The sequence below is a fragment of the Staurois parvus genome, unplaced genomic scaffold (assembly GCF_062004578.1).
Source record: "Staurois parvus isolate SC_StPar_1 unplaced genomic scaffold, SC_StPar_1.0 ptg000196l, whole genome shotgun sequence".
NCBI lineage: Eukaryota > Metazoa > Chordata > Amphibia > Anura > Ranidae > Staurois > Staurois parvus.
This window is the reverse complement of record NW_028317992.1, coordinates 3,138,462-3,161,067: the sequence shown is the minus strand read 5'-3', so window position 1 is coordinate 3,161,067 and position 22,606 is coordinate 3,138,462. Positions and strand designations below refer to the sequence as shown.

General features: G+C 44.4%; 1 protein-coding gene across 2 annotated transcripts; it reads right to left on the bottom strand.

Annotated features, from left to right (window-relative positions):
- Window positions 1-1,403: 1,403 nt before the first annotated feature.
- On the bottom strand, window positions 1,404-22,271 carry LOC149461624 (papilin-like). Of its 2 annotated transcripts, XM_089678026.1 has the most exons (6): window positions 22,103-22,271; window positions 16,584-16,898; window positions 13,582-13,857; window positions 10,102-10,272; window positions 6,912-6,989; window positions 1,404-1,751 (listed from the first exon to the last, which is right to left on the bottom strand). In XM_089678026.1, the coding sequence occupies exons 1-6, from the start codon at window positions 22,137-22,139 to the stop codon at window positions 1,657-1,659; spliced, it is 972 nt and encodes a 323-aa protein (XP_089534152.1). In that variant the 5' UTR covers window positions 22,140-22,271; the 3' UTR covers window positions 1,404-1,656. The 2 variants fall into 2 exon arrangements, with proteins under 2 accessions (XP_089534152.1, XP_089534153.1); XM_089678027.1 differs by lacking the exon at window positions 10,102-10,272.
- Window positions 22,272-22,606: the final 335 nt, after the last annotated feature.

Genomic DNA, 22,606 nt, shown 5'->3' with positions numbered 1-22,606 from the left:
CCAAACAACTGTGTGATAATAAATGGCTTCATATGATCGATGTCCTTAACAACGTCAATACCGGGCACTTATACCTCCTTCCTGCCCAGGCCATTTTTCTGTCTCACAATATGAATGACAATTGCATGGTTATGCAACACTGGACCCATATGAACTTTTTATCATTTTTTTCACACAAACAGAGCTTTATTTTGGTGGTATTTAATCACCACTGAGTTTTAAATTTTTTTGCTAAATAAACGGAAAAAAAAAGGAAATTTAAAAAAAACACATTTTTCTTCATTTCTGTTGTAAATTTTTGCAAATAAATAACCAGTCTTTATAAAATTAGGTCAAAATGTGTTCTGCTACATTTCTTTGGTGAATTTACCCCACATTAGTGTACAGTATATTATTTAGTCTTTAGGAAAGAGTCCACAAACTATGGTGTGTATATATATATATATATATATATCTGACCATTGATCAATCCTGATGTACTGATGGCCAATCTAATTTCTTGAGGCCTGAAAACGCCAGGGTTGTACTAATACCCCCCGAATGACCTACTTTTGGAAAATGGACAGTCCAATGTATTTGGTAGGACGCATGGCAAGTTTTTTGAAGTTGTAATTTTTTTGTAATTCTTTGGAAAATGAAGAAGTTAAAAATTACACAACTGTTATTATAATCATATAACTGGTGTGGAGGTGATCAGGGACACTGGAAAAAGTATGTAAAAGAAAAAAAAAAAAGAAGAATGTAATTTTTATTTTTATTAAATTTTCTTCTTTTTTTATGACTTCTTTTTTACTGTTTTTTTTTTTCAACACGCTGTGACCAGAGCAATACAATATTACCATAGTAACCTTGTACTATAGGCAAGTGATCAGGTTTTTTTTTTTTTTTTTACACATTATGATTGCTAATACCAATGTATTTCAATGATATTAGCAACCTTTTTACTGAATGAAACTGATTCATTCAGTCTTTTGTTGTGATTAGCTGTGACTGGGCAAAGCTCATCACATGGTACATATGGGATTTGATTGGCCCTGTCTGTACCATGTGACCGCTGTGACCAATCACAGCTAACACAATTGTATACAAGGATGGCATGAAAGCAAGCCGTCCATGTGATACAATTGTCATGTGATCGGCTGTGAATGGTCAAATAACACTGGCAGCGGGCCGGTGTAGTGATCTCCCGTGGACCGCAAGAGCATCACCATTTGACAGGACGTCATATGACGCCCACTCAAAAGGAGGAGTGTCGCGCACGACTGTCAATTTGCTATAGACTGGGCTGGAAGGTGTTACAAAAAAAAAAAAGACAGTTTTTGGCATGATCAGTCATTTTTCAATATCCATGCCAAGATTTCTTGATTTCTGCCAGGGTATGCAAACTTTTGAGCACAACTGTATAACAAAATGCTTTTTAATGGTGTATATAACAGAACAAGAGAGAGCATTTCTATACAAACAAAGGTAAAGAGAAACTGGAAATTTTTGTATTGGTGATAATGTGATACCATGGTTCAGGAATGATCATATCAGTTCTTAGCATCACACCAGTCCTCCATTATATCAGGGCAGTCCCAGTATGGAAGGGCATGAAACTGGGCACTTCACATATGAGAACATCTTCCAGGTGCTATGGGGTCCAGATGGCTTATATCAGGCCTTAGCGCCTGCCTTGTTAACTGCAATGAAGGTGGTCAGTTCCTCCAGGCTCTGGTATGTTCTGGGCCCCTGGGTACCATCCAGGCATTCTGCAGTATGAGGACATAGGTGAGTACATGTCTTGATATATAACCAGAATTATAAACTGCTCTAAAAAATAAAAGGAACACTTTAAGCCCTGGTTCACACTGGATGTGACTTGGCATGTGATTTGCATTCCCTGCGACTTGCAAATTGCATGCCAAGTCACACCCAATTGTCCGCAATTGGAGCGGTCATATCGGTGAGGTTCCGACTACTTTCAAAAGTAGTACATGCAATAGTGCATGTATCAGATGTCTTGCAAATTGCACCTGAAATCTGTGGGTCTCCCGACTTTGAAATCGTGCGACTTCATTGTAAGTCTCACAATTTCAAAGTCGGCTTGATGTGAACGGAGGGTAAAAACACGTCTCAATGGGAAAAAATATCATGCTGGATATCTATACTGATATGGATGGGTAATGTGTTAGGAACGTAAGGATACCCCATCATTTGATGGAAATGAAAATGATCGACCTGCAGAATACCGAAAATCAAAGTGAAAAAATGATGCAGCAGGCGAGTCCATTTTGCTGAAATTTCATTGCAGCAACTCAGATTGGTCCTCAGTAGTTTGTATGGCCCCCACGTGCATGTATGAATGCCTGACAACGTTGGGGCATGCTCCTAAGGGGACAACAGACGGTGTCCTGGGGTATTTCCTCCCAGATCTGGACCAGGGCATCACTGAGCTCCTGGACAGTCTGAGGTGCAACCTGGCAGTGTCGGATGGACCGAAACCTGATATCCCAGAGGTGTTCTATTGGATTTAGGTCAGGTGAGCGTGGGGGCCATTCAATGGTATCAATTCCTTCATCCTCCAGGAACTGCCTGCATACTCTCACCACATGAGGCCGGGCATTGTCATGCACCAGGAGGAACCCAGGACCCACTGCACCAGCGTAGGGTCTGACAATGGGTCCAAGGATTTCATCCCAATACCTAATGGCAGTCAGGGTGCCATTGTCTAGCCTGTAAAGGTCTGTGCGTCCCTCTCATCTGTGAAAAGCACAGGGCGCCAATTCTGTGTTCAATGGAAAATGCCAATCCAGCTCTATGATGACGGGCAGTGAGCACAGGGCCCAATAGAGGACGTCGGGCCCTCAGGCCACCCTCATGAAGTCTGTTTCTGATTGTTTGGTCAGAGACATTCACACCAGTGGCCTGCTGGAGGTCATTTTGTAGGGCTCTGGCAGTACTCATCTCGTTCCTCCTTGCACAAAGGAGCAGATACCGGTCCTGCTGATGGGTTAAGGACCTTCTATGGCCCTGTCCCGCTCTCCTAGAGTGACTGCCTGTCTCCTGGAATCTCCTCCATGCTCTTGAGACTGTGCTGGGAGACACAGCAAACCTTCTGGCAATGGTACGTATTGATGTGCCATCCTGGAGGAGTTGGACGGCCTGTGCAACCTCTGTAGGGTCCAGGTGTTGCCTCATGTTACCAGTAGTGACACTGACCCTAGCCAAGTGCAAAACTAGTGAAAACAGTCAGAAAAGATGAGTAGGGATAAAAATGTCAGTGGCCTCCACCTGTAAAACCATTCCTGTTTTGGGGGTCGTCTCATTGTTGCCCATCTAGTGCACCTGTTAATTTCATTAACACCAAAGTAGCTGAAACTGATTAACAACCCCCTCTGCTACTTAACTGACCAAATCAATATCCCAGGAGTTTCATTGACTTGATGTTACACTCTGATTAAAAAGTGTTCCTTTCATTCTGTATATGAAAAAAGCCATTTTTTTTTTAAATGTGTAAAACTAATACCATTTAACACTTAGTGCTCTTTCACACAGGTGGCATATTCTACCCCCAGATCCACAGTGGTTTAATTTTGTATTAAAATGCCACACCACAACTGGAAACCAAGCATTTAGCTCATGGTTATGGCATGCTCACGTTGACCTTAATGGGCACATATGACAAAAAAGCTGAAGGAGATCAGCAGCTCTGAGAGGCAACAAAGAATGGAAAAAGAGGTGAAAATAAGTATTTTTTTTTAGACATATGGAAACATTCTAATACAGTGCTTTAGCAAGCTAAATGTCATTCAATTAGGCTCCATTCACACTAGAGCTTTTCAAATCGCGGAATCTGCCTGCGATTTGAAAATGCGCAGTAAATGTGTGAAAGAACACGTGATTGTGTTTTCAGGTGCCATTCATTTCAATGGCACCTGAAAACGCAAGGTGTTTTTGGCATGATCGCGGTGTGTTTTTCTGCGAGGCAAATGGTCCACAATCGCTCAAACAAAATCACAGGATGCGCAACACCCAAAAAACGAACCTTTTTTTGGGCGTCGCGTGTCCCGCGATTTTATTTGTGCGATCGCAGCAAAAAACGCCCTGCGTTTTCAGGTACCATTGAAATGAAGTGTGTAGTCTTTTATTAGAGGAGAGACATGCTGGGGTTGATTTACTAAAACTGGAGAGTGCAAAATCTGTGGCAGCTATGCATGGGAACCAATCAGCTCCCAGGTTTTTTTGTCATACCTTAACCACTTGCCTACCGGGCACTTATACCACCTTCCTGCCGTTGAATGACAATTGTGCCGTCATGCAACACTGTACACATATGACATTTTTATCATTTTTTTCACACAAATACAGCTTTCATTTGGTGGTATTTACACGCCGCTGGGTGTTTTATTTTTTGCACTATAAACAAAAAAAGAGCAAAAAATTATAAAAAAAAGTTTTTCTTTGTTTCTATTATAAACTTTTGCAGACAGGTAATTTTTCTCCTTCACTAATGTGAGTTGATGAGGCTGCACTGATGAGGTGGCACTGATAGGCGGCACTGATGATGCTGCACTGATGGGTGGCACTGATGGGTGGCACTGCTGGGCAGCACTGATGGGTGGCACTGCAGGGCACTGATAGGTGGCACTGCTGGGCACAGGTAAGCGCCACTGCTGGGCACTGATCATCAGTGCCCCGATGATCAGTGCTGATCACTTCTCTGACAATTGCCGGTTATCAGCAGCACTTTCCTCATGCTGTGACAGCGTGAGGAAAGTGCAGCCGATAACTGGCAACTGTATTTACCTGGTGAGCTGCCATTGGACACAGCTGATCACGTGGTAAAAGGCTGCCGTAATTGGCCGTTTACTGTATCACATGATCAGCTGTGTCCGTAGGACACAGCAATCACTGGCGGCGCCTGGTGCGCGCCGCTGGGGGCTGTGCAGGGGGCGTGTTCTGGAATGACGTCCATGGATGTCGTCCCAGAACCAGACAACCGCACTGTAGCCATCCTTCGGCTATAGCGAGGTAGGGAAGTGGTTAATTGAACAAGCTGAAGTTAGAAGCCTATTGACTACCATGCACAGCTACACAAGATTTCACACACTCCTGCTTTAGTCCTCATGCACACGGGACGTTTTTACAGCGGCTGTTTTTGGCTTTTGGTGGTTTTTTCTACAGCCAGTAAACTCCCCAGCAGGGGCGGTCAGTAGGGGGCCCCATGAGATGCCACTGGTACCTTTTTCATATTCTTTTTTTAGTTTGGGCAAGGACACAGGGGCCCCATGATCCCCTATTGCCCGGGGGTCCCATGAGTTGTCAGTCCGCCCCTGCTCCCCAGCATGTTATCCTATGTGTCCATACACACATAGACTGTAATTAGCGTTTTTTGACTGGAAACCCCCCCCCCCCCGGAACTAATGGGTTTCTAGAGGAGTTTTTTTAGCTGGAAAAACGTTCTACCGCTGAAAAATGTGGTAAATTGTGGCAAACCAGTGTTTTGGAATGTTTTGTTGAACAAAAAAAAACCGCTAAAGATTGCAAACATGGCAAAATGCAGCTAAACACTAATGAATATACGCTGAAAAACTCAAGTTTTTAGTGCGACTTTACACTGCTAACGTTACCAGCGTTATTAAAACGCCCCGTGTGCATGGAGCCTTAGGTTCCATTCACACTTCAAAATCATGCAATTTCCATTGCAACTTTACAGTGTGACTTGATGTTACTTTGATACAATTTTGATGCCACTTTGGATGCAACTTTGCTGCAGACCATGTGACTGTGTGTGCTCTACAAAGTCGCATGTGTATCATTCAGGTGCAACTTTCATGCGACTTTTGAGGGTTTACATTGAAGTCTTTGACCTGCAAGTCTAATAAAAAAGTCAGAGCAGGAACTATTTTAAAGTCGCTGCAACTTTAAGTTGCACAGATATGAATTGTACTCCATTAGGAAACCTTGAGTGCAACTTGTCATGCGACTTTGGTGTCCAAAGTCACATGACAAGTCGCACAAGTGTGAATGGGGCCTTAGTAAAACAATCCCACTGTGGTTCTTCTGCAAAAAAAAAAAAAATTCTGTTTGCAAACTTGTGCACTGAGCTGTGCATGTGCAGCTCACCATATATTCTCAGCATGCCTCAGTGCCGATCAAAATGGAATTTCACCCTAAAGAGGAAGTTCCACTTTATGCACTCTTTCTCCCCTGCCACTCTTTGGGGGATGGGTACCTGGTTTTGACAGGGACCCGCTCCCACATTTGGTCCCATCACTGTGGCGGTCCACCAGACGTTCTCCACCCACCCGCAACCTTCTGGGACACATCGCAGCTCCCAGAAGGCTTGGGGACCATTCACAAAGCACAGTGCGGCTTGCACAGTGGGCAGCCAGCTGCCCACAGTAAACACGCCTGGAACCCAAAAATCAGTGAAGAACTGGTTCGGGTGAGGACAGCACTGGACCCCCTAGACTGGTGGGTGTACTTTTATTACATTTCTTTCAAACAGGGGAAAGAGCCACTTTAACTCCTGTTCAGGGGCGGACTGACAACTCATGGGGCCCCCGGGCAATAGGGGATCATAGGGCCCCTGTGTCCTCGCCCACACCCAAAAAAGCCTATTAAAAAGCCAATGAAAGGTACCAGGGGCATCTCATGGGGCCCCCTACTGAGCCTGGGCCCTCGGGCATTGCCCTAGTGCTCGAATGGTCAATCCGCCCCTGCTCCTGTCGTATTTGTGGGAGTTATGTCATTCCAGGTCAGCCAATTAAGATAGCGGAGGATGCAGAACCCAGAAGATGTTGACTCTGGTGAAGCAGGTTGTAGGTATCTTATAGGTGAGAATTTTGGAGTTTAGTTTTGGTGTAATGTTCCTATATTGATTGTATTTAGGTCCCCAAATTCCTGCTTCTGATTCCCCTCATTACCTGGCTCAGTGGTGACATTCTCCCATGGTATCTGTGTTATCCCTGTCGATAGGGGGACCTGGATGTTCACCTTGTGCCCTGGAAATACATCAGAGAGGTCAATTAATTTTCACATTATAGCAAAAATCAGTTTAAAGTGGAACCCTAACTATTTAAAAAAAGAAAAAAGGCAAAAAACTAAATAAACTGCCTGTTACATGTTAGAATAAAGCATCTTTCACTGCAACAATTGACTTCAGTCCAGCACTGTCCCCTGCAGAGGATCTACTGATGGTGCTCCACTACTAGGCTGAAGGACACCCAACATCATTCAACCAACTTCATGTCATCTCCTGCTGTCACAGCCCTCCCCCCCCAAGGGGGTGTCATCAAACCAGCCCAGACTCAAGGTACTGATGCAATGAATGGCACTCAGACTTTCATTTTATTAAATTAAAAAAAATGTTCAAGAAAAAAGGGACTCGAAGCCATTATATTTTTCATTTATAGTTTTGCCTCCAATATTTAGAGAGGTGAAGGCATTATGAGATGGTTATATCCAGGGGCGGACTGACCATTTGGAAACTTGGGCACTGCCCGAGGGCCCGGTGTCAGTAGGGGGCCCCATGAGATGCCCCTGGTACCTTTTTCATAGGCTTTTTTGATTGTGGGCAAGGACACAGGGGCCCCATGATCCCCTATTGCCTGGGGGTCCATGAGTTGTCAGTCCGCCCCTGGTTATATCATTTGAGAAAACAGCTGAAGTGTATTTAAAAAGGACCAGAATATCATTATGTCAGCATTATCAAAACCTAGCCAAAGATCACATGGTGTCAGGCTACCATTGTGGGTGTTTTCTGTCAACAGCCCCTATCTAGTAGACCTACAGAGAGATAAGAGGGAGAGCAAAGCACAAAGCTGTGTCCTGTTATAATAGTCATAGCTCTGAATGGACGCAAGAATCCCGGGGGGGGGGTCCCAGTAAATAGCTGCAGGAGGCAGCCCCATTGAAAGCAATGGGAAGTGGATGGCTCCTGCAGCCATTTGCATGTAATTGCTAATGCAGGGACCACTTGTGAGTGATTAGCCCCGAATGTAGGCTCTCTGCATCCAGGGCCGATCACTCACTACATGAGCTGTTACATGTGAGTGGCTACTATCAGCTATGGGATGCTATCAATGGGGTTGCCTCCCAAAGTTAATTGCCGGGAGCCGCCACTGGAATCCTTACATGTAACAGGTGTCATGCATGCACCCTTACTAAGCAGGATGGACGGCCTACATATACAGTCATGGGCAAAAATATTGTCACCCTGCATTTCTGTCAGATAATGCACCACTTCGCCCAGACATTTGTTGCAATTACAAATGTTTAGGCATTATCATGTTTATTTATTTTGTTTGTATTGGTATGACAAAAAAAAGTGGTAGAAAAAAAGCCAAATCTGACACATTCCACGCAAAACCCCAGAACTGGACAAAATTGGCACCTTCTCTAAATTGTAGGAAATAATTGCATTCCAAGTTTGTGATGCTCCTGTAATTTGTAATTAAATTCACGTGAATCAATTAACAGATCTTAATGTTCCTGTGTCCACTGTGCGCAACATTGTCAAGAAGTTTACAGCCTATGGCACTGTAGCTAATATCCCTGGGCATGGATGAAAGAGAAAAACTTGATCAAAGATTGCAACCAAGGATTAATCGAATGGTTGATAAAGAACCTCGATTAACTTCCAAACAAATTCAAGCTGACCTTCAGGCACAGGGTACAACTGTGTCATCTCGCAGTATACTTCGCCATCTGAATGAAAGGGCCGCTAGGGTAGGAGACCCAGGAGAACCTCACTGCTGACACAGAAACATAAAAAAGTCAGATTGGAGTTAGACAAAACTTACCTGAGGAAGCCAAAATCCTTTTGGGAGAATGTGCTGTGGACATACGAAACAAAACTACAGCTTTTTGGTAAAGCCCATCATTCTTCTGTTTTCAGAAAAAGCAATGAGGCCTTTAAAAAAAGAATACAGTCTGTACAGTCAAAAATGGTGGAGGTTGACTGATGTTTTGGGGTTGCTTTGCCACTTCAAGCACTGGATGTCTTGACCATGTACATGGCATTATGAAATCTGAAGACTACCAAAGAATTCTGGGGTGCAATGTAGGGCCCAGTGTCAGAAAGCTGGGTCTCCTTCAGAGGTCATGGGTCTTACAGCAGGACAATGACCCAAATTAAACGTCAAAAAGCCCCCAGAAATGGTTTCAGACAAAGCACTGGAGAGGACTGAACTGGCCAGCAATGAGTCCAGATCTCCATCCCATAGAGCTCCTGTGGAGAGATCTCAGAACAACAGTTGGGAAAAGGAATCCTTCCAATCTGAGAGACCTGCAGCAGTTGGTGAAAGAAGAGTGGTCCAAAATTTCAGTAGAGAGGTGGAAGAAACTCATTGATGGTTACAGGAAGTGATTGACATCAGTTATTTTTTCCAAGGGGTGTGCTACCAAATATTAAATGGAGGGTGCCAATAATTTTGTCCAGTCCATTTTTGGGGTTTTGCGTGGAATGTGTCAGATTTGGCTTTCTGTTTCTCCACTTTTTTGTGTCATACCAATAAAAACAAAAGAAATAAACATCAGAATGCCTAAACATTTGCAATTGCAACAATTTTCTGGGCGGAGTGGTGCATTATCTGACAGAGATGCAGGGGCAGGGGCAGGGGCGGACTGACCATTTGTGAACTCGGGCACTGCCCGAGGGCCCGGGGTCAGTAGGGGGCCCCATGAGATGCCCCTGGTACCTTTCATAGTTTTTTTTTGGGTGTGGTTTGAGTGTGGACAAGGACACAGGGTCCCCATGATCCCCTATTGCCCAGGGGCCCCATGAGTTGTCAGTCCGCCCCTGTGCAGGGGTGCCAATATTTTTGGCCAAGATCGCATAGTGATCAAATTTGGCTTTCTCTATGTAATTTATCATTGAATTAGAAAATATAATTAAGATTATAATTAAAAACTCTGAAAGGAAATGAGGATTGTAAGCAGGAACATATACAGATAGGAATATTTAGAATAGTGAGCATGTATGTGATACATCTATTTATAACAAAACAAAGAGAAAATATTTCCTTTTTATGTGATTTTGGGGCATGTTGTAGGAAACTGTAGAAACAGTACTGCATAGAACAGTTGTGTTACCAATTACCCAATTACTCTTACCCAATTTGTGTTTTCTTCTTTTGCACAGGAATTTTCTCAAATATCTCATGGACACCACGAAGACCAGGACAAAGATAGCACCTTCAACGATGAGGATGATTGCTGGAATTGGCAGCCATGATTTTGATACACAGTTCAGTGATTCCTCAGTCTGATTGTCTGTGCCAGAGACTAGAGAACATACAGGGATAAATGGTAGGAGGAAATCCCAGCAATCCCTCTGCGGTCTCAAGCTTAGACCTCATGGTCACCATACCTTGATGCAGGACTAAAGTGCACTGCAGGTCCTCCAGACTTTTGCCATTATATGCAGGTGTAGTAGAAATATTTTTGTATGCACTTTATGACATACTTACCTGACAAAGCGTCCCTCTCCAGCGATGTGAGATCTCTCCCCATTGTTCTGACATCTTGACTGATCCTCCAAGTCCATCATCTTCAGGTCAGGGGCGGACTGACAACTCATGGGACCCCCGGGCAATAAGGGATCATGGGGCCCCTGTGTCCTTGCCCAAACTCAAAAAAGCCTATAAAAAGGTACCAGGGGCATCTCAATGGGCCCCCTACTGACCCCGGGCCCTCGGGCAGTGCCGAGTTTCCAAATGGTCAGTCCGCCCCTGCTTCAGGTCATTTTGATGGCCCAGCCCAAGATGATGTTAGTCCTGCTCATACACAGAGAACGTACAATGAACTGCAAGACACCTTGCTAACACGCGTTGAAATTGCTGCCTTAAATGTGATCCACAAAAATGGCATTGGCAGGAATGGAGTCTTATTGTATATTCAGAGGAAACTTGGCTGGCAGGCTGCAGAGGAGCCTTTATTGCAGACATTAACCACTTCCAGCCCGGACACTTTTACCCCCTTCCTGTCCAGGGCAATTTTCAGCTTTCAGTGCTATCACACTTTGAATGACAATTGTGCGGTCATGCAACACTGTACCCATATGAATTTTTTACCATATTTTTGAGACAGATAAAGCTTTATTTTGGTGGTATTTATTCACCGCTGGGATTTAAATTTTTTTTGCTATGTAAATGAGAAAGTCCAAAAATTTGAAAAAAAGTGTTTTTCTTATAAAATTTTGCAAAAAAATAATATTTCATCATAAATCTTGGCCAATCTTTTTAGTAAAAAAAAAAAAAAGCCAAATTAGTTTATAACCAAAAATTATAATTTTTAAACATTTTTTTTTTACATTTTTATTTAATTTTTTTTTATATTATTATTTATGTTTTTTGTTTTTTTTTTTACATACTGTCACCCTAGCAGTACAGTGTCACCATGGTGACACTGTACTACTTGTGGGGGATGATGAAATTATTTTTTTTTATAGGATGTAAAAGCAATCATTTCTGCATTCTTGCAGCCATTCAGAACTACTGAGTGAGCTGTGATTGGTCACAGCTTGTCACATGGTACAAGGCTGTTGTGAATAGCCTTGTACCATGTGACCTCTGTGATCATTCACAGATTTCACACGTAGTAAGCAATGATGTAACAAGTGACATCTTGCTTACTACTTTGCATGTGATCACTGATTGGCCAATCAGTGATCACATGATCGGGACCTCGTACAGAGGTCCCGTCTGACGATCGGTGTTTCACTGTGTCCGGAGCACACAGCGGGCACCGGATCGCGGTGCCGCTTGCTCCCAGGGAGCGTGCACAAGCAGGGTGCGGGGAGGCCGTTTATAAACGGTCACCCGACCCTGCACTGCCGTTGTATATAAATGGCTGGACGGGAGGTGGTTAAAGTGGAACTTACACCTAAGGCCTCATGCACCCTGCTAAGTTCAAGAGCTTTTGGCATTTTTTTTTGCCAAAGCCCCAGGATGCTACTCAATAAAAGTACACGTCCATGCACACATACACTTTTTAACAGTAGCAGCGTTTAGGGTCAGTGAATTGTTCCTCTCCTGAATGTAGAGGAATCGCATTCAGGAGAGGAATGTTTTGTCCTAAAAACGCAAAGCGCAGCAAAAAACGTATGTATAAATGTAAGTTAGGGACCTTAGATTGTACACTCCTTGAGGGTTAGGGACTGATGTGAATGTACAATATATATGTAAAGCGCTGTGTAAATTGATGGCACTATATAAGTACCTGAAATAAATAATTAAATAAAAACGTGTCTAAATGTGCCTAAGCACTAACCGCATTTAGCATTTGGACATTTATTCATTTCATGAATGAACGTCCACGGAGTACCGCGTTTACGCTAGTTTTTGCCGCATTTAGCATTTTTCTGCCTACAGTTGAAAAACTTTCCAGTGTGCATGAGGCCTAAAAAAGCAAGGTCCGTTGTTTTTGTTTGCTTGCCCCCTCCCTTGCTAAACTACTAGAAAAAGTGGAGGAAAGGAGTCTTGAATTGTAATAAAGACCAGGCAGTGCTACTCTCTCTCTATGTGCAGGGTGATTGGTCTTGTCTCCGCCCCCTCCTATAGTTTTCTGCAGGCAATGTGTAGTGGGTGGAGCTGCTGAGCCCCTCCCATTGCTCTGCTCTCTGCATAGGCTATCTACAGCACACTTATTATGTCACTGCTACTTTTACAAGCTAATCTCTGGGTTTGCAAAGGCATTTGGAGCACACATAGTGGATTTTCATTTTTTGTGGCTCTTAAGGAACATATTTAAATATAAGTTGTTGTGCCAGCTTTAAGCGCAAAGTGAGGTTGTGGGTAATTTGGTGGGTTAGGTTAAAATATAACTAAAGGCTATTTTTTTCTAGTTTTGGACACAGCGGAGAGAGATTAGAACCCCTGTCAGGTTTTTTTTATTGCTGTCCGTGCCCCCATTAGGGAGATTCACCATTCCATTATCACTGAAAGTAAAAGAAAATCTCAAATTTTGGGTTGACACCAGAACAGTAATAGAGGGGAAATTTTCAAATGGGGACACTAGTTCTAGTGACATCCTGGGATTCCCTCACTTGGGGATGGGATTTCCTGTTTTGGCTATAGGACAGGAAGTGAAGGGAAATCTCTCCAATTAAACACAAATGGCCAAAAAAAACACCAGACGGGCTATAACCCTCCCTTACTCTATCCAAAATGAAAAAAAGTTTTATCGTTAGTTCCTCTTTTTTTTAGGTTAGGGGTCATGTGCGAGCCCCCTACATAAATGTCTTTATCAGGGCCAACAGCCTTGCTTCAAAGCACTACTTGTTCTGCAATGTTGATGCCAAATGCTTCATCCAGTTTGAGCATAGTCCCATGTATGTAATGGAAGGACAGGAGGAGGGAGACAGGAATGGAAACCCACATGGTCAGAAGCTCCTCTGATTGAGCTTTCCACTTCCAGATTCCCATTTCTGCAACCACCTGTCTCCATATAAAGAGGACCTGTCACCTCAATCACGTCTATATGGAACAGCCATACATAACATTGCATAACACTGCTTACATGGATAAGATGGTCTAGTGGACAGAAAACACATAGAAATGTCACTGTAAACTCCCCCCACCCAAGTTCTCTTACCATAAAAGTTCAGGAGGATCTCCGTCTGGTGGATCAGTCTGTCCTGTTTATTATACACCTCTGCAGAGTATCTCCCCTCATCCTCTCTCTGGACACGTCTCAAGAGGAAGCTGCCATTAGGGAATATGTTGTATGTTTCATCGCAGCCAGTAACACAGATACCCCTGATGATCTCCCCCACTTGCTGCTCATCTTTCCTCCACTTCACATGGATGGGCTCTGACGCCAAATCCAGGGGCAGCAGGACTGACGTGTTCCCAGTTCCCAGCACTTGATCTGCAGGGTCAAAGAGTGACAAAGAGTGACATATCATTTCCTATCAGTGTAGCACATTATCATAGTGGTTTTTCAGTGGTCATTGAGTCTACATGCACACTTCCTCATGTATTATCCACTTACAGACCCTGCAAATACAGAAGAATACCTGATAATCTGCCAGAAATCCACTCTGATTTTAATTTCCTATTGCGGTCTAGCACACAACATTTTTGTGGATTGAATGGTGTCAGCCCTGCCAAATTGTCTTTTGCTAAACTGCTCCGCTACTCTCACTGTCTTCATCTCCAAATCACAGGTACTATTTGGCTTGACTTAACCACTTGCCATCCGCCCTATAGCAGATTTACTGCTATAGGGCGGATGTTCCGTGCAAAATCGCGTATATTTATTATTTACAGGTACACTTTTAGCACTGTCAATTTACACAGCACTTTACAAGAAGAATGAACTCCTGTGCATGCAACCCCAGCAGTATGGCCACCGGGCAGATATTAACTTCCCGGCAAGGATCGATAGATTATTTTATTTATTTATTTCAGGTACTTATATAGCGCCGTCAATTTATGCAGTTCTTTATATATATATTGTACATTCACATCAGTCCCTAACCCTCAAGGACTGTACAATCTAAGGTCCCTAACTCACATTCGTACATACACATACTAGGGCCAGTTTAGACAGGAGCCAGTTAATCTACCAGCATGTCTTTGAAGTGTGGGAGGAAACCGGAGTATCCGGAGGAAACCCACGCAAGCACAGGGAGAGTATGCAAACCCCAGGCAGTTGGTGCCATGGTTGGGATTCGAGCCAACGCCCCTAGTACTGCCAGGGGGAAGTGCTAACCATTTAGCCACTGTGCTGTGCTTTATATAAATGTGATTTTGCATTTCCGCCACTGGGTGGTGCATGCCTGCCTCCGCAGCACCTCTTCTGTTGTGACAGTAGAAGCCAATCAACAGGTGCCAGCCAATGGATGAGCTCCGGCACCTGTTGATCGACGAGGAGATTGACAGAGCACAGCTCTGCCTAGGTAAAAAAGTGCTATGTGAATGTCAATCTGCTAGATTTTATTCAGGGAATAAAATCTAGCAGATTGCCTAGTAAAAACAGCACATACAGTACACAGAAACACTGGCTAGGCACACAATTAACCCTTTGATCACCCTAGATGTTTAACCCCTTCCCAGCTAGTGTCATTAATACAGTGACCGTGTATATTTTTAGCATTAATCACTGTATTGATGTCACTGGTTCCCACAAAGTGTCAGTTAGTGTCAGACTGTCTGCCGCAATATCCCAGTCCTGCTATAAGTCGCTGATTGCCGCCATTACTAATACCAAAAATATGTATCAGAATACATTTTGGCCTAAATTTATGAAATTTTTTAAATTTTCTTATTGGATATGTTTATAGCAGAAAGTAAAAAATATTGTTTTTTAAAAGTCAGTGTTTTTTCATTTATAGCGCAAAAAAAATAAGAAACCCAGAGAGCCACTAAAAGAAAGCTTGATTTGTGGGAAACAAAATGACATAAATGTAATCTATGTACAGCGTTGCATGACCGCGTAATTGTCAGTTAAGTAACGCAGCGCCATATCGCAAAAAATGGACTGGTCATGAAGGGAGGTCAAGTGGTTTGGGAGGGCTAAATAGTCTCTTCAAATCAGAATCTATTATTTTGAAAAGTGTATAAACCCTAACAATCAATTTTTCCAGTTTGTTTCCTTTTGGACTAGTAAATATTTTTATATATATATTTATTAAAAGTGTCCTGTGCTCTCAGCCTGTGTTCTTGTAACTGGCAAATGGTTTAAAGCTATTGATGGAAACAGTATGCGAGTCTTTAACCCCTGGGCGCCGGTGCCTCCCGGCCCTTTAAGGGATCCAGAAGCCGGGAGGCGGGGCGGAGTTTTAGGGTCATTTGACCGCCATGATTTGCTGTCACGGTGGTCACATGATTGGGAAAGGTCCCAATCGAAAGAGGAGATCGGGACCTTTCTGTGAGTACCGAACATGTGTGCTGGGAGCGAGCAGGGCGCGTGCTCTCAGCACATATGTTTTTTTAATAGAACGCAAATATGCGACCGCTTGGCGTCTAGGTTAAAGTGATATTAAAGACTGATTTTTTTTTTTAAACAACAAACATGTTATACTTACCTGCTCTGTGTAATGGTTTTACACAGAGCAGACCCGATCCTCCTTTTCTTGGGTCTCCCGCCAGCACTCCTTGCCCCTCCCTCCTGCTGAGTGCCCCCATAGCAAGCAGTTTGCTATGAGGGCACCCGAGCAGGCTCACTCCTGACCCATTCAGACACAGAGCGCAGCTTGGCCCTGCCCACGCTCTCTCCTCATTGGCTGTGATTGACAGTAGCGGGAGCCAATGGCTCCTGCTGCTGTCTCAGAGAATGAGGAGACAGAGACCTATGAGAACCGCTGCTCTCATGTACATCACTGGATCAAGATGGGTCTTGGGTAAGTATTGGGGCTGCTGTATAGGGGACTGCAAGGTGCCGATACCAGGTCAAAGTCAGGCACTTGCTATATACTGTTTGCATTTAAAAATACATTTTCCGATATATTAGTGAATACAGAACTGCATTCATTTGTTCTTTTTATACTTTCCTGGAGTTCAATTTTAAGGTCACAGTTACTGTAAAGGTTATAAAGCTGAGTGCCCTACCCCCAACATCCTATGCATCCCGAGATCTGTCACAGTACTTACCGATAATCCATAGCGTGATCTCCACCTTGTGTATGAGATTGCCAGTTGCATTATAAACCATCACTGAGTATCTTCCTTCCTCTTCCTTCCCACTATGACTCAGCCACAAGCTCCCATTGGGGAAGAGTTGGTATTTCTCCCCACAGCCATGGTTACAGTGCCCCCTATGGATTCTAGCCAGTATCTGCCCCTCTTTGTTCCACTGTACATCAAATGTGGGGATTTCAAATTGGCCCCGAAGAGGGAGAAGGACCGATGGTCTGAGGGCTTCCTGCCCCATTGCTGCTCCACCATTGGAAACATTCATTTGATAGGCTATGAAATAAATAAGGGAAATGTTTACAAAAGTGCATACAAGAAAGAATCAATCATATACAAAGGAAGAACTCAACATCATGACTGCTATTATTTTTTTTTTTGACCGCCATTATATAAAGCTGTCCATCTCTGGCCTCAAAAGATTTTGAAACCCCAATTTAGAACTAACATTACAATTTTAATTATTATTATTATTATACAGGATTTATATGGCGCCAACTGTTTGCTCTTTACAATATATCGGGAGTTAAAACAGCAACAATACAGTTGGGGTTAGGAGGGCCCTGCTCCTTGGAGCTTACAATCTAGGAGGGAGGGGCTAGTGGTACAAAAGGTAGTAACTGTGGGGCATGGACTGGTTGGAAGAGTAGAAGATTCCAGTATTAGCTGATGGCAGGATAGGCTTCCCTGAAGAGATAGGTTTTCAGAGAATGACTAAAAGTGAGCAGAGTAGGCGATAGTCTGATAAACTGGGGTAGAGAGTTCCAGAGGATGGGGGAAGCTCTGCAGAAGTCCTGGAGACGAGCATGGGAGGAGGAGACAAGGGAGCTAGAGAGTTTGCTCAGCGCTTTACAATATAACGGGAGACAATACAGCAACAATACAGTTCAATACAAGAGGGTTAGGAGGGCCCTGCTCCTCGGAGCTTACAATCTAGGAGGGAGGGGCTGGTAGTAAAAAAAGGTAGTAACTGTGGGGGATGGACTGGTAGGAAAAGTAGAAGATTTCATTATTATCTGTACATTACAATGGAGGACAGAACAATAACAATACAATACAATGCAAAACATGAGGGGATTGAGGGCCCTGCTCCTTGGAGCTTACAATCTAGGAGGGAGGGGATGGTGGCACAGGAGGAGATAGCTGTGGGGGATGGAGTGGTAGGAAGAGTGGAGGAGGTCGGCAAGTTAGCAGGGGGTGGGGTAGGCTTCCCTGAAGAGATGGGTTTTCAGGGTGCGCCCAAAGGAGAGGAGAGTAGGTGATAATCTGATGGGTTGGGGCAGGGAGTTCCAGAGGATGGGTGACACCCTGGAGAAGTCCTGGAGGCGTGCATGGGAGGAGGAGACCAGGGAACTAGAGAGAAGGAGGTCTTGTGAGGAGCGGAGTGTGTGTGCTGGGCGGTACTTGGATATTAGGTCGGTGATGTAGTTTGGGGCAGTATGGTGGACAGCTTTGTACGTCAGTGTTAGGATTTTGAATTTGATCCGTTGCGCAATCGGAAGCCAGTGGAGGGATTGGCAGAGGGGGGTGGGGGAGCGGTTGGGAAGGTGAATGAGTCTGGCAGCCGTATTCAGGATGGACTGAAGCGGGGATAACCAGCGGCGAGGCAGGCCAGTGAGGAGGGAGTTGCAGTAATCAAGTCGTGATATGATGAGGGAGTGGATGAGCTGTTTACTGGTTTCTGTCCCCCATTGTAATGTACAGAGCTGAGCGAACTATTGGCGCTTTATAAATACTGTATAATAATAATAATAATTAGCTGATCGCAGGATAGGCTTCCCTGAAGAGATAGGTTTTCAGAGATCGCCTAAAAGTGAGCAGAGTAGGCGATAGTCTGATAAATTGGGGTAGAGAGTTCCAGAGGATGGGGGAAGCTCTGGAGAAGTCCTGGAGATGAGCATGGGAGGAGGAGAGAAGAGAGCTAGAGAGCAGGAGGTTGTGCGAGGAGCGGAGAGTACAGTTTGGGTGATATTTGGAGACAAGATCGGTGATGTAATTTGGGGCAGAGTTATAAATGGCTTAATATTAGCTAACCCACAGCATAAACCTGGTCCTCAAACCATTATATCTGACTCTGTAGCTTAAAAAGAAAAACATTAAAACCAACCAAGTAAAACTCCTTGATAGTCCTGAAGTTAGTGACTACAGTCAGCGATCTCCCACAGATCTCCATTGGCTGAACAATCTTTAGCATCGGATGTCCATGTCCCCTGCTGTGTGCTGTGGATCCATCCGCCTCCAGCCCTGAGTCACTACACCTCTTTGGAACATAGTAGTGATGCTCCAACCAGCATGAGAGGAAGCAGGTGTTAGGTCCCTTCAATTTTAGCTCCTCCTTATGGGTGGAGTTGTGGTGTTAAAGTTATCCCTTACATACGGTAGGTGGAAGGAGCCTAGGTAGGAGAGACTTCCTGGAGCCAAAGAAAAAAGGTCATCAGAGAAGGTTTGTGTGCTCTCTCCTTTGGGGGAAGGTCTAAGGAAAAGCTTCAGTGGTGGGCCTAAGAATAGGGTTGCCACCTCCTCCCTTTAAAACCGAACACAAATTAATTACACAGGTTCTGAGACTAATTTAATGTAGATAAGGCACCACGTGAGTTTAGTTACCACCTTAATCAGCCACAGAACCTGTGTAATTAATATGTGTTCAGCTTTAAAAGGATGAGGTGGCAACTCTGAGAATCAGAATTGACTCCCTTGATTCGCTTCCCTTGGCATGCCTCCCTTCTCCAGCAACCATCCAATCCTGTAGGTATTTTGGCCTGAGCAACAGCTAACCTTGCTGACTACGCCAATTGTAAGGCAGGGTACCCAAACGTGTCTTCACACGGCTGACGTGCAGATGGATCCCATCTACAGACAAGGGTCTTCAGGGCATCACGCTTGTGTTTTCCACCCAAACCCACATACTCTTCACATGCACGGATGGAGGTCCTAGATCTTCCCATTTTACTTATGCAAGCCTGGTCAGCTCTGGAGTGACAGAGGAAAGGGAGTCCCCCAGCTGGTGATGAAAGAAGACCCAAACTGGTAGCATGCGTCAGGGGGCTCCAGCCCCCAGGTGGTTGCTTGGGCCTTTGTACGTTCTGTGTGGACCACGGAAAACATAGACCTATGTGAGAGTCAGAGGCATAGCTAGGGGGGTACATATGTACCCGGTCGCCAAGGTACAGGGGCACCAAAATGAGGTCACAAGATCACTGATGTGTCATCTGATACGTCTGCCATCCACAGTGAGTTATGAGAGTATCCGGCCGGGAGAGGAGGGCAGTGAGCTGGGCATATGCCGAAGGGGACAAGGAAAGAGCCGAGCCGGGTGAGTAGTGCCATGGATGAAGGGGGGGGGGGCAATGTGAGAGTTCTCTGGGCATAAAGGGGTTCACGGTGACAGTGACCAAGAGGATGTGGTGAGAAGGTCTACAACCTGCATCTATGAACCTGAAGGTGGGTTTGGGCTGAACACAAGTGTGATGCCCTGGAGACTAGGGTTGCCACCTCATCCATTTAAAACTGAACACATATTACTTATACAGGTTCTGTGGCTGATTAAGGTGATAATTAAACTCAGTTAGCGCCTTATCTGCTTTAAAATATTCTCATAACCTGTGTATTTAGTATGTGTTCGGTTTTAAAGGGATAAGGTGGCAACTCTACTGGAGACCCTGTCCGTAAGTGAACCCCAGCTGTGCATATTAGCCACATGAAATGAATCTTGGGTACCCCGCCTTACTGGACTCCAAGGATACAGTGGGGACACGGGTATCAAACTTCCCCCAGAGGGTGTAGGATGCTGAAGATACTTTAGCTGGTGTAGCTGATTTTATTGGCAGTGGGAATGGTGGCTTTTACAAATCTGAAGTCCGGTCTTCCCTTCAGTCTTGCACAATTGTACAGGCAGGTAATGGAGCTGCAGTAAGTCAGATAGACTGTCATTCCCTGGCTGGAGGGTGTCCACCATCATCAAGCTCTTTCCTTGTCAGCCCACCCTCCTGATTCATTGGATCTCCGTTCTTTATCCACTTGCCTACCGGGCACTTATACCCCCTTTCTGCCCAGGCCAATTTCAGCTTTCAGCGCTGTCACACTTTGAATGACAATTGCGCGGTCATGCAACACTATACCCATATGAAATTTTTATTATTTTTTTCACACAAACAGGGCCTTGGTGGTATTTACTTGCTGCTGGGTGTTTATTTTCTTGTGATATAAACAAAAAAAGAGCAAAAAATTTGAAAAAAAAAAAGTTTTTCTTATAAAATTTAGCAAACAGGTAATTTGTCTTCTTCACTGATGTACATTGATGAGGCTGCACTGATAGGTAGCACTGATGGGCACTGATAGGTAGCACTGATGGACACTGATAGGCAGCATTGATGGGCACTGATAGGTAGCACTGATGGACACTGATAGGCAGCATTGATGGGCACTGATAGGCGGTACTGATAGGCGGCACTGATAGGTGGCACTGATGATAGGCACTAACTGGCAGCACTGCTGGGCACTGATGGGTGGCACTGCTGGGCACTGGTGGGTGGCACTGCTGGGCACCGATCATCAGGGTACTGATCATCAGTGCCCTGATGATCGGTGCCGATCCCCCCTCTGACAACTGCGACAGCGTGAGGAAAGTGCAGCCGATAACCGGCAATTGCATTTCCCGGTGATCAGTGTGTCATTGGACACGGCTGATCACGTGGTAAAAGGCCGCTGTGATTGGCCTTTTAAAATACCATGTGATCAGCTGTGTCCGTAGGACACAGAGATCGCCGGGTGAGCGCCCCCGGGGGCACGCAGGAGAATGCGTTCTAGGAGGACGCCATATGACGCCCTCCTAGAACTGACCGGCCGCAGTGAAGCCGTCATTTGGCTACCTGCCGTCGGCAAGTGGTTAAATCATATGTGGGTGTTATCTAGGGTGGTCTGCATCCTGTCTAGGAATGCTTATTCCTCCAGACTGACATCCAACCATTAAGTCATTTGATATCTGCATAAATCTTCAGAACAGCCAGCCCACTGCTTGCATCAGAGCTTGAGAGGAGTACTGAGGCAGGGCGCTGTGATTTTTTTAGGAAGCTATGTACATACCCTGCCGGCCCCTCCCACCACATGATGCCTGCGTTGCATAGAGAAGCACAGAGACCCATTAATCACATCAATACATTTAAAATAAGGTATGCAATGAAAACTGAAAGAATTTATTTAAATATGTCTTTAACATATTGATGAGCAGGGAGGGAGGAACCAGCAAACCCGATTTCCACTATTACAGCTGGCAACAGCATAAGGGACACTTCAGATTAAATATAAGTACTGTCCCTTGTGCCGACTTATTAAAAATAATTTGTTTCCCAACCTTAGGTTTTAACAAGGGCTACAAATCCCTTAAAGAAAAAATTTGGGCGTCAAATTGTATTTATTATGTCTCAGAATTATGTACCATTTTAAATAAATTTGTATACTGAAGGTTACAATAAGAGACTTACCCCAACAGATCAGAGCGACAATCCATAGCACATTCATCCTGCTGGGGAGAGCGACACAATGAGTGTGGTACAAGAGAGGGTAACATACGAGATCTAGCTATTGATCTATCAATCTATTTATCTATCGATCTATGTAACCTCTCCTGTATACATATGTGCGCTCACCTGGGTCTTGGTTCCTGTTGATCTGATCATCGCGGAGTACTGCAGCAGAGGGAAATGAGCACTGGGGTCAGGAAGTGGATGGTTTGAGAACATTACGATAAAGTTATAACCACAAGTAGAATTCAGTCAGTGGAAGTTATTCATATAACATAGTAAAAACATTTCCATACTTCTTCTATAGTCATAGACAGTGAGGCCTGTTTGTCCATAAGAAGTAAAACCATTATAATATATATAGCGCTACCAGGGGCGGACTGACAACTCATGGGGCCCCCGGGCAATAGGGGATCATGGGGCCCCTGTGTCCTTGCCCAAACTCAAAAAAGCCTATGAAAAAGG

Excerpts from the sequence above, each read along its gene's own strand:
- LOC149461624 (XM_089678026.1), bottom strand. The coding sequence starts at position 22,139 with ATGAATGTGCTATGGATTGTCGCTCTGATCTGTTGGG. Across the intron at positions 16,899-22,102 it reads TGTCGCTCTGATCTGTTGGG|CCTATCAAATGAATGTTTCC; the intron begins GTAAGTCTCTTA and ends TTTATTTCATAG. Across the intron at positions 10,273-13,581 it reads GATCCTCCTGAACTTTTATG|TCTCTGGCACAGACAATCAG; the intron begins GTAAGAGAACTT and ends TATGTTCTCTAG.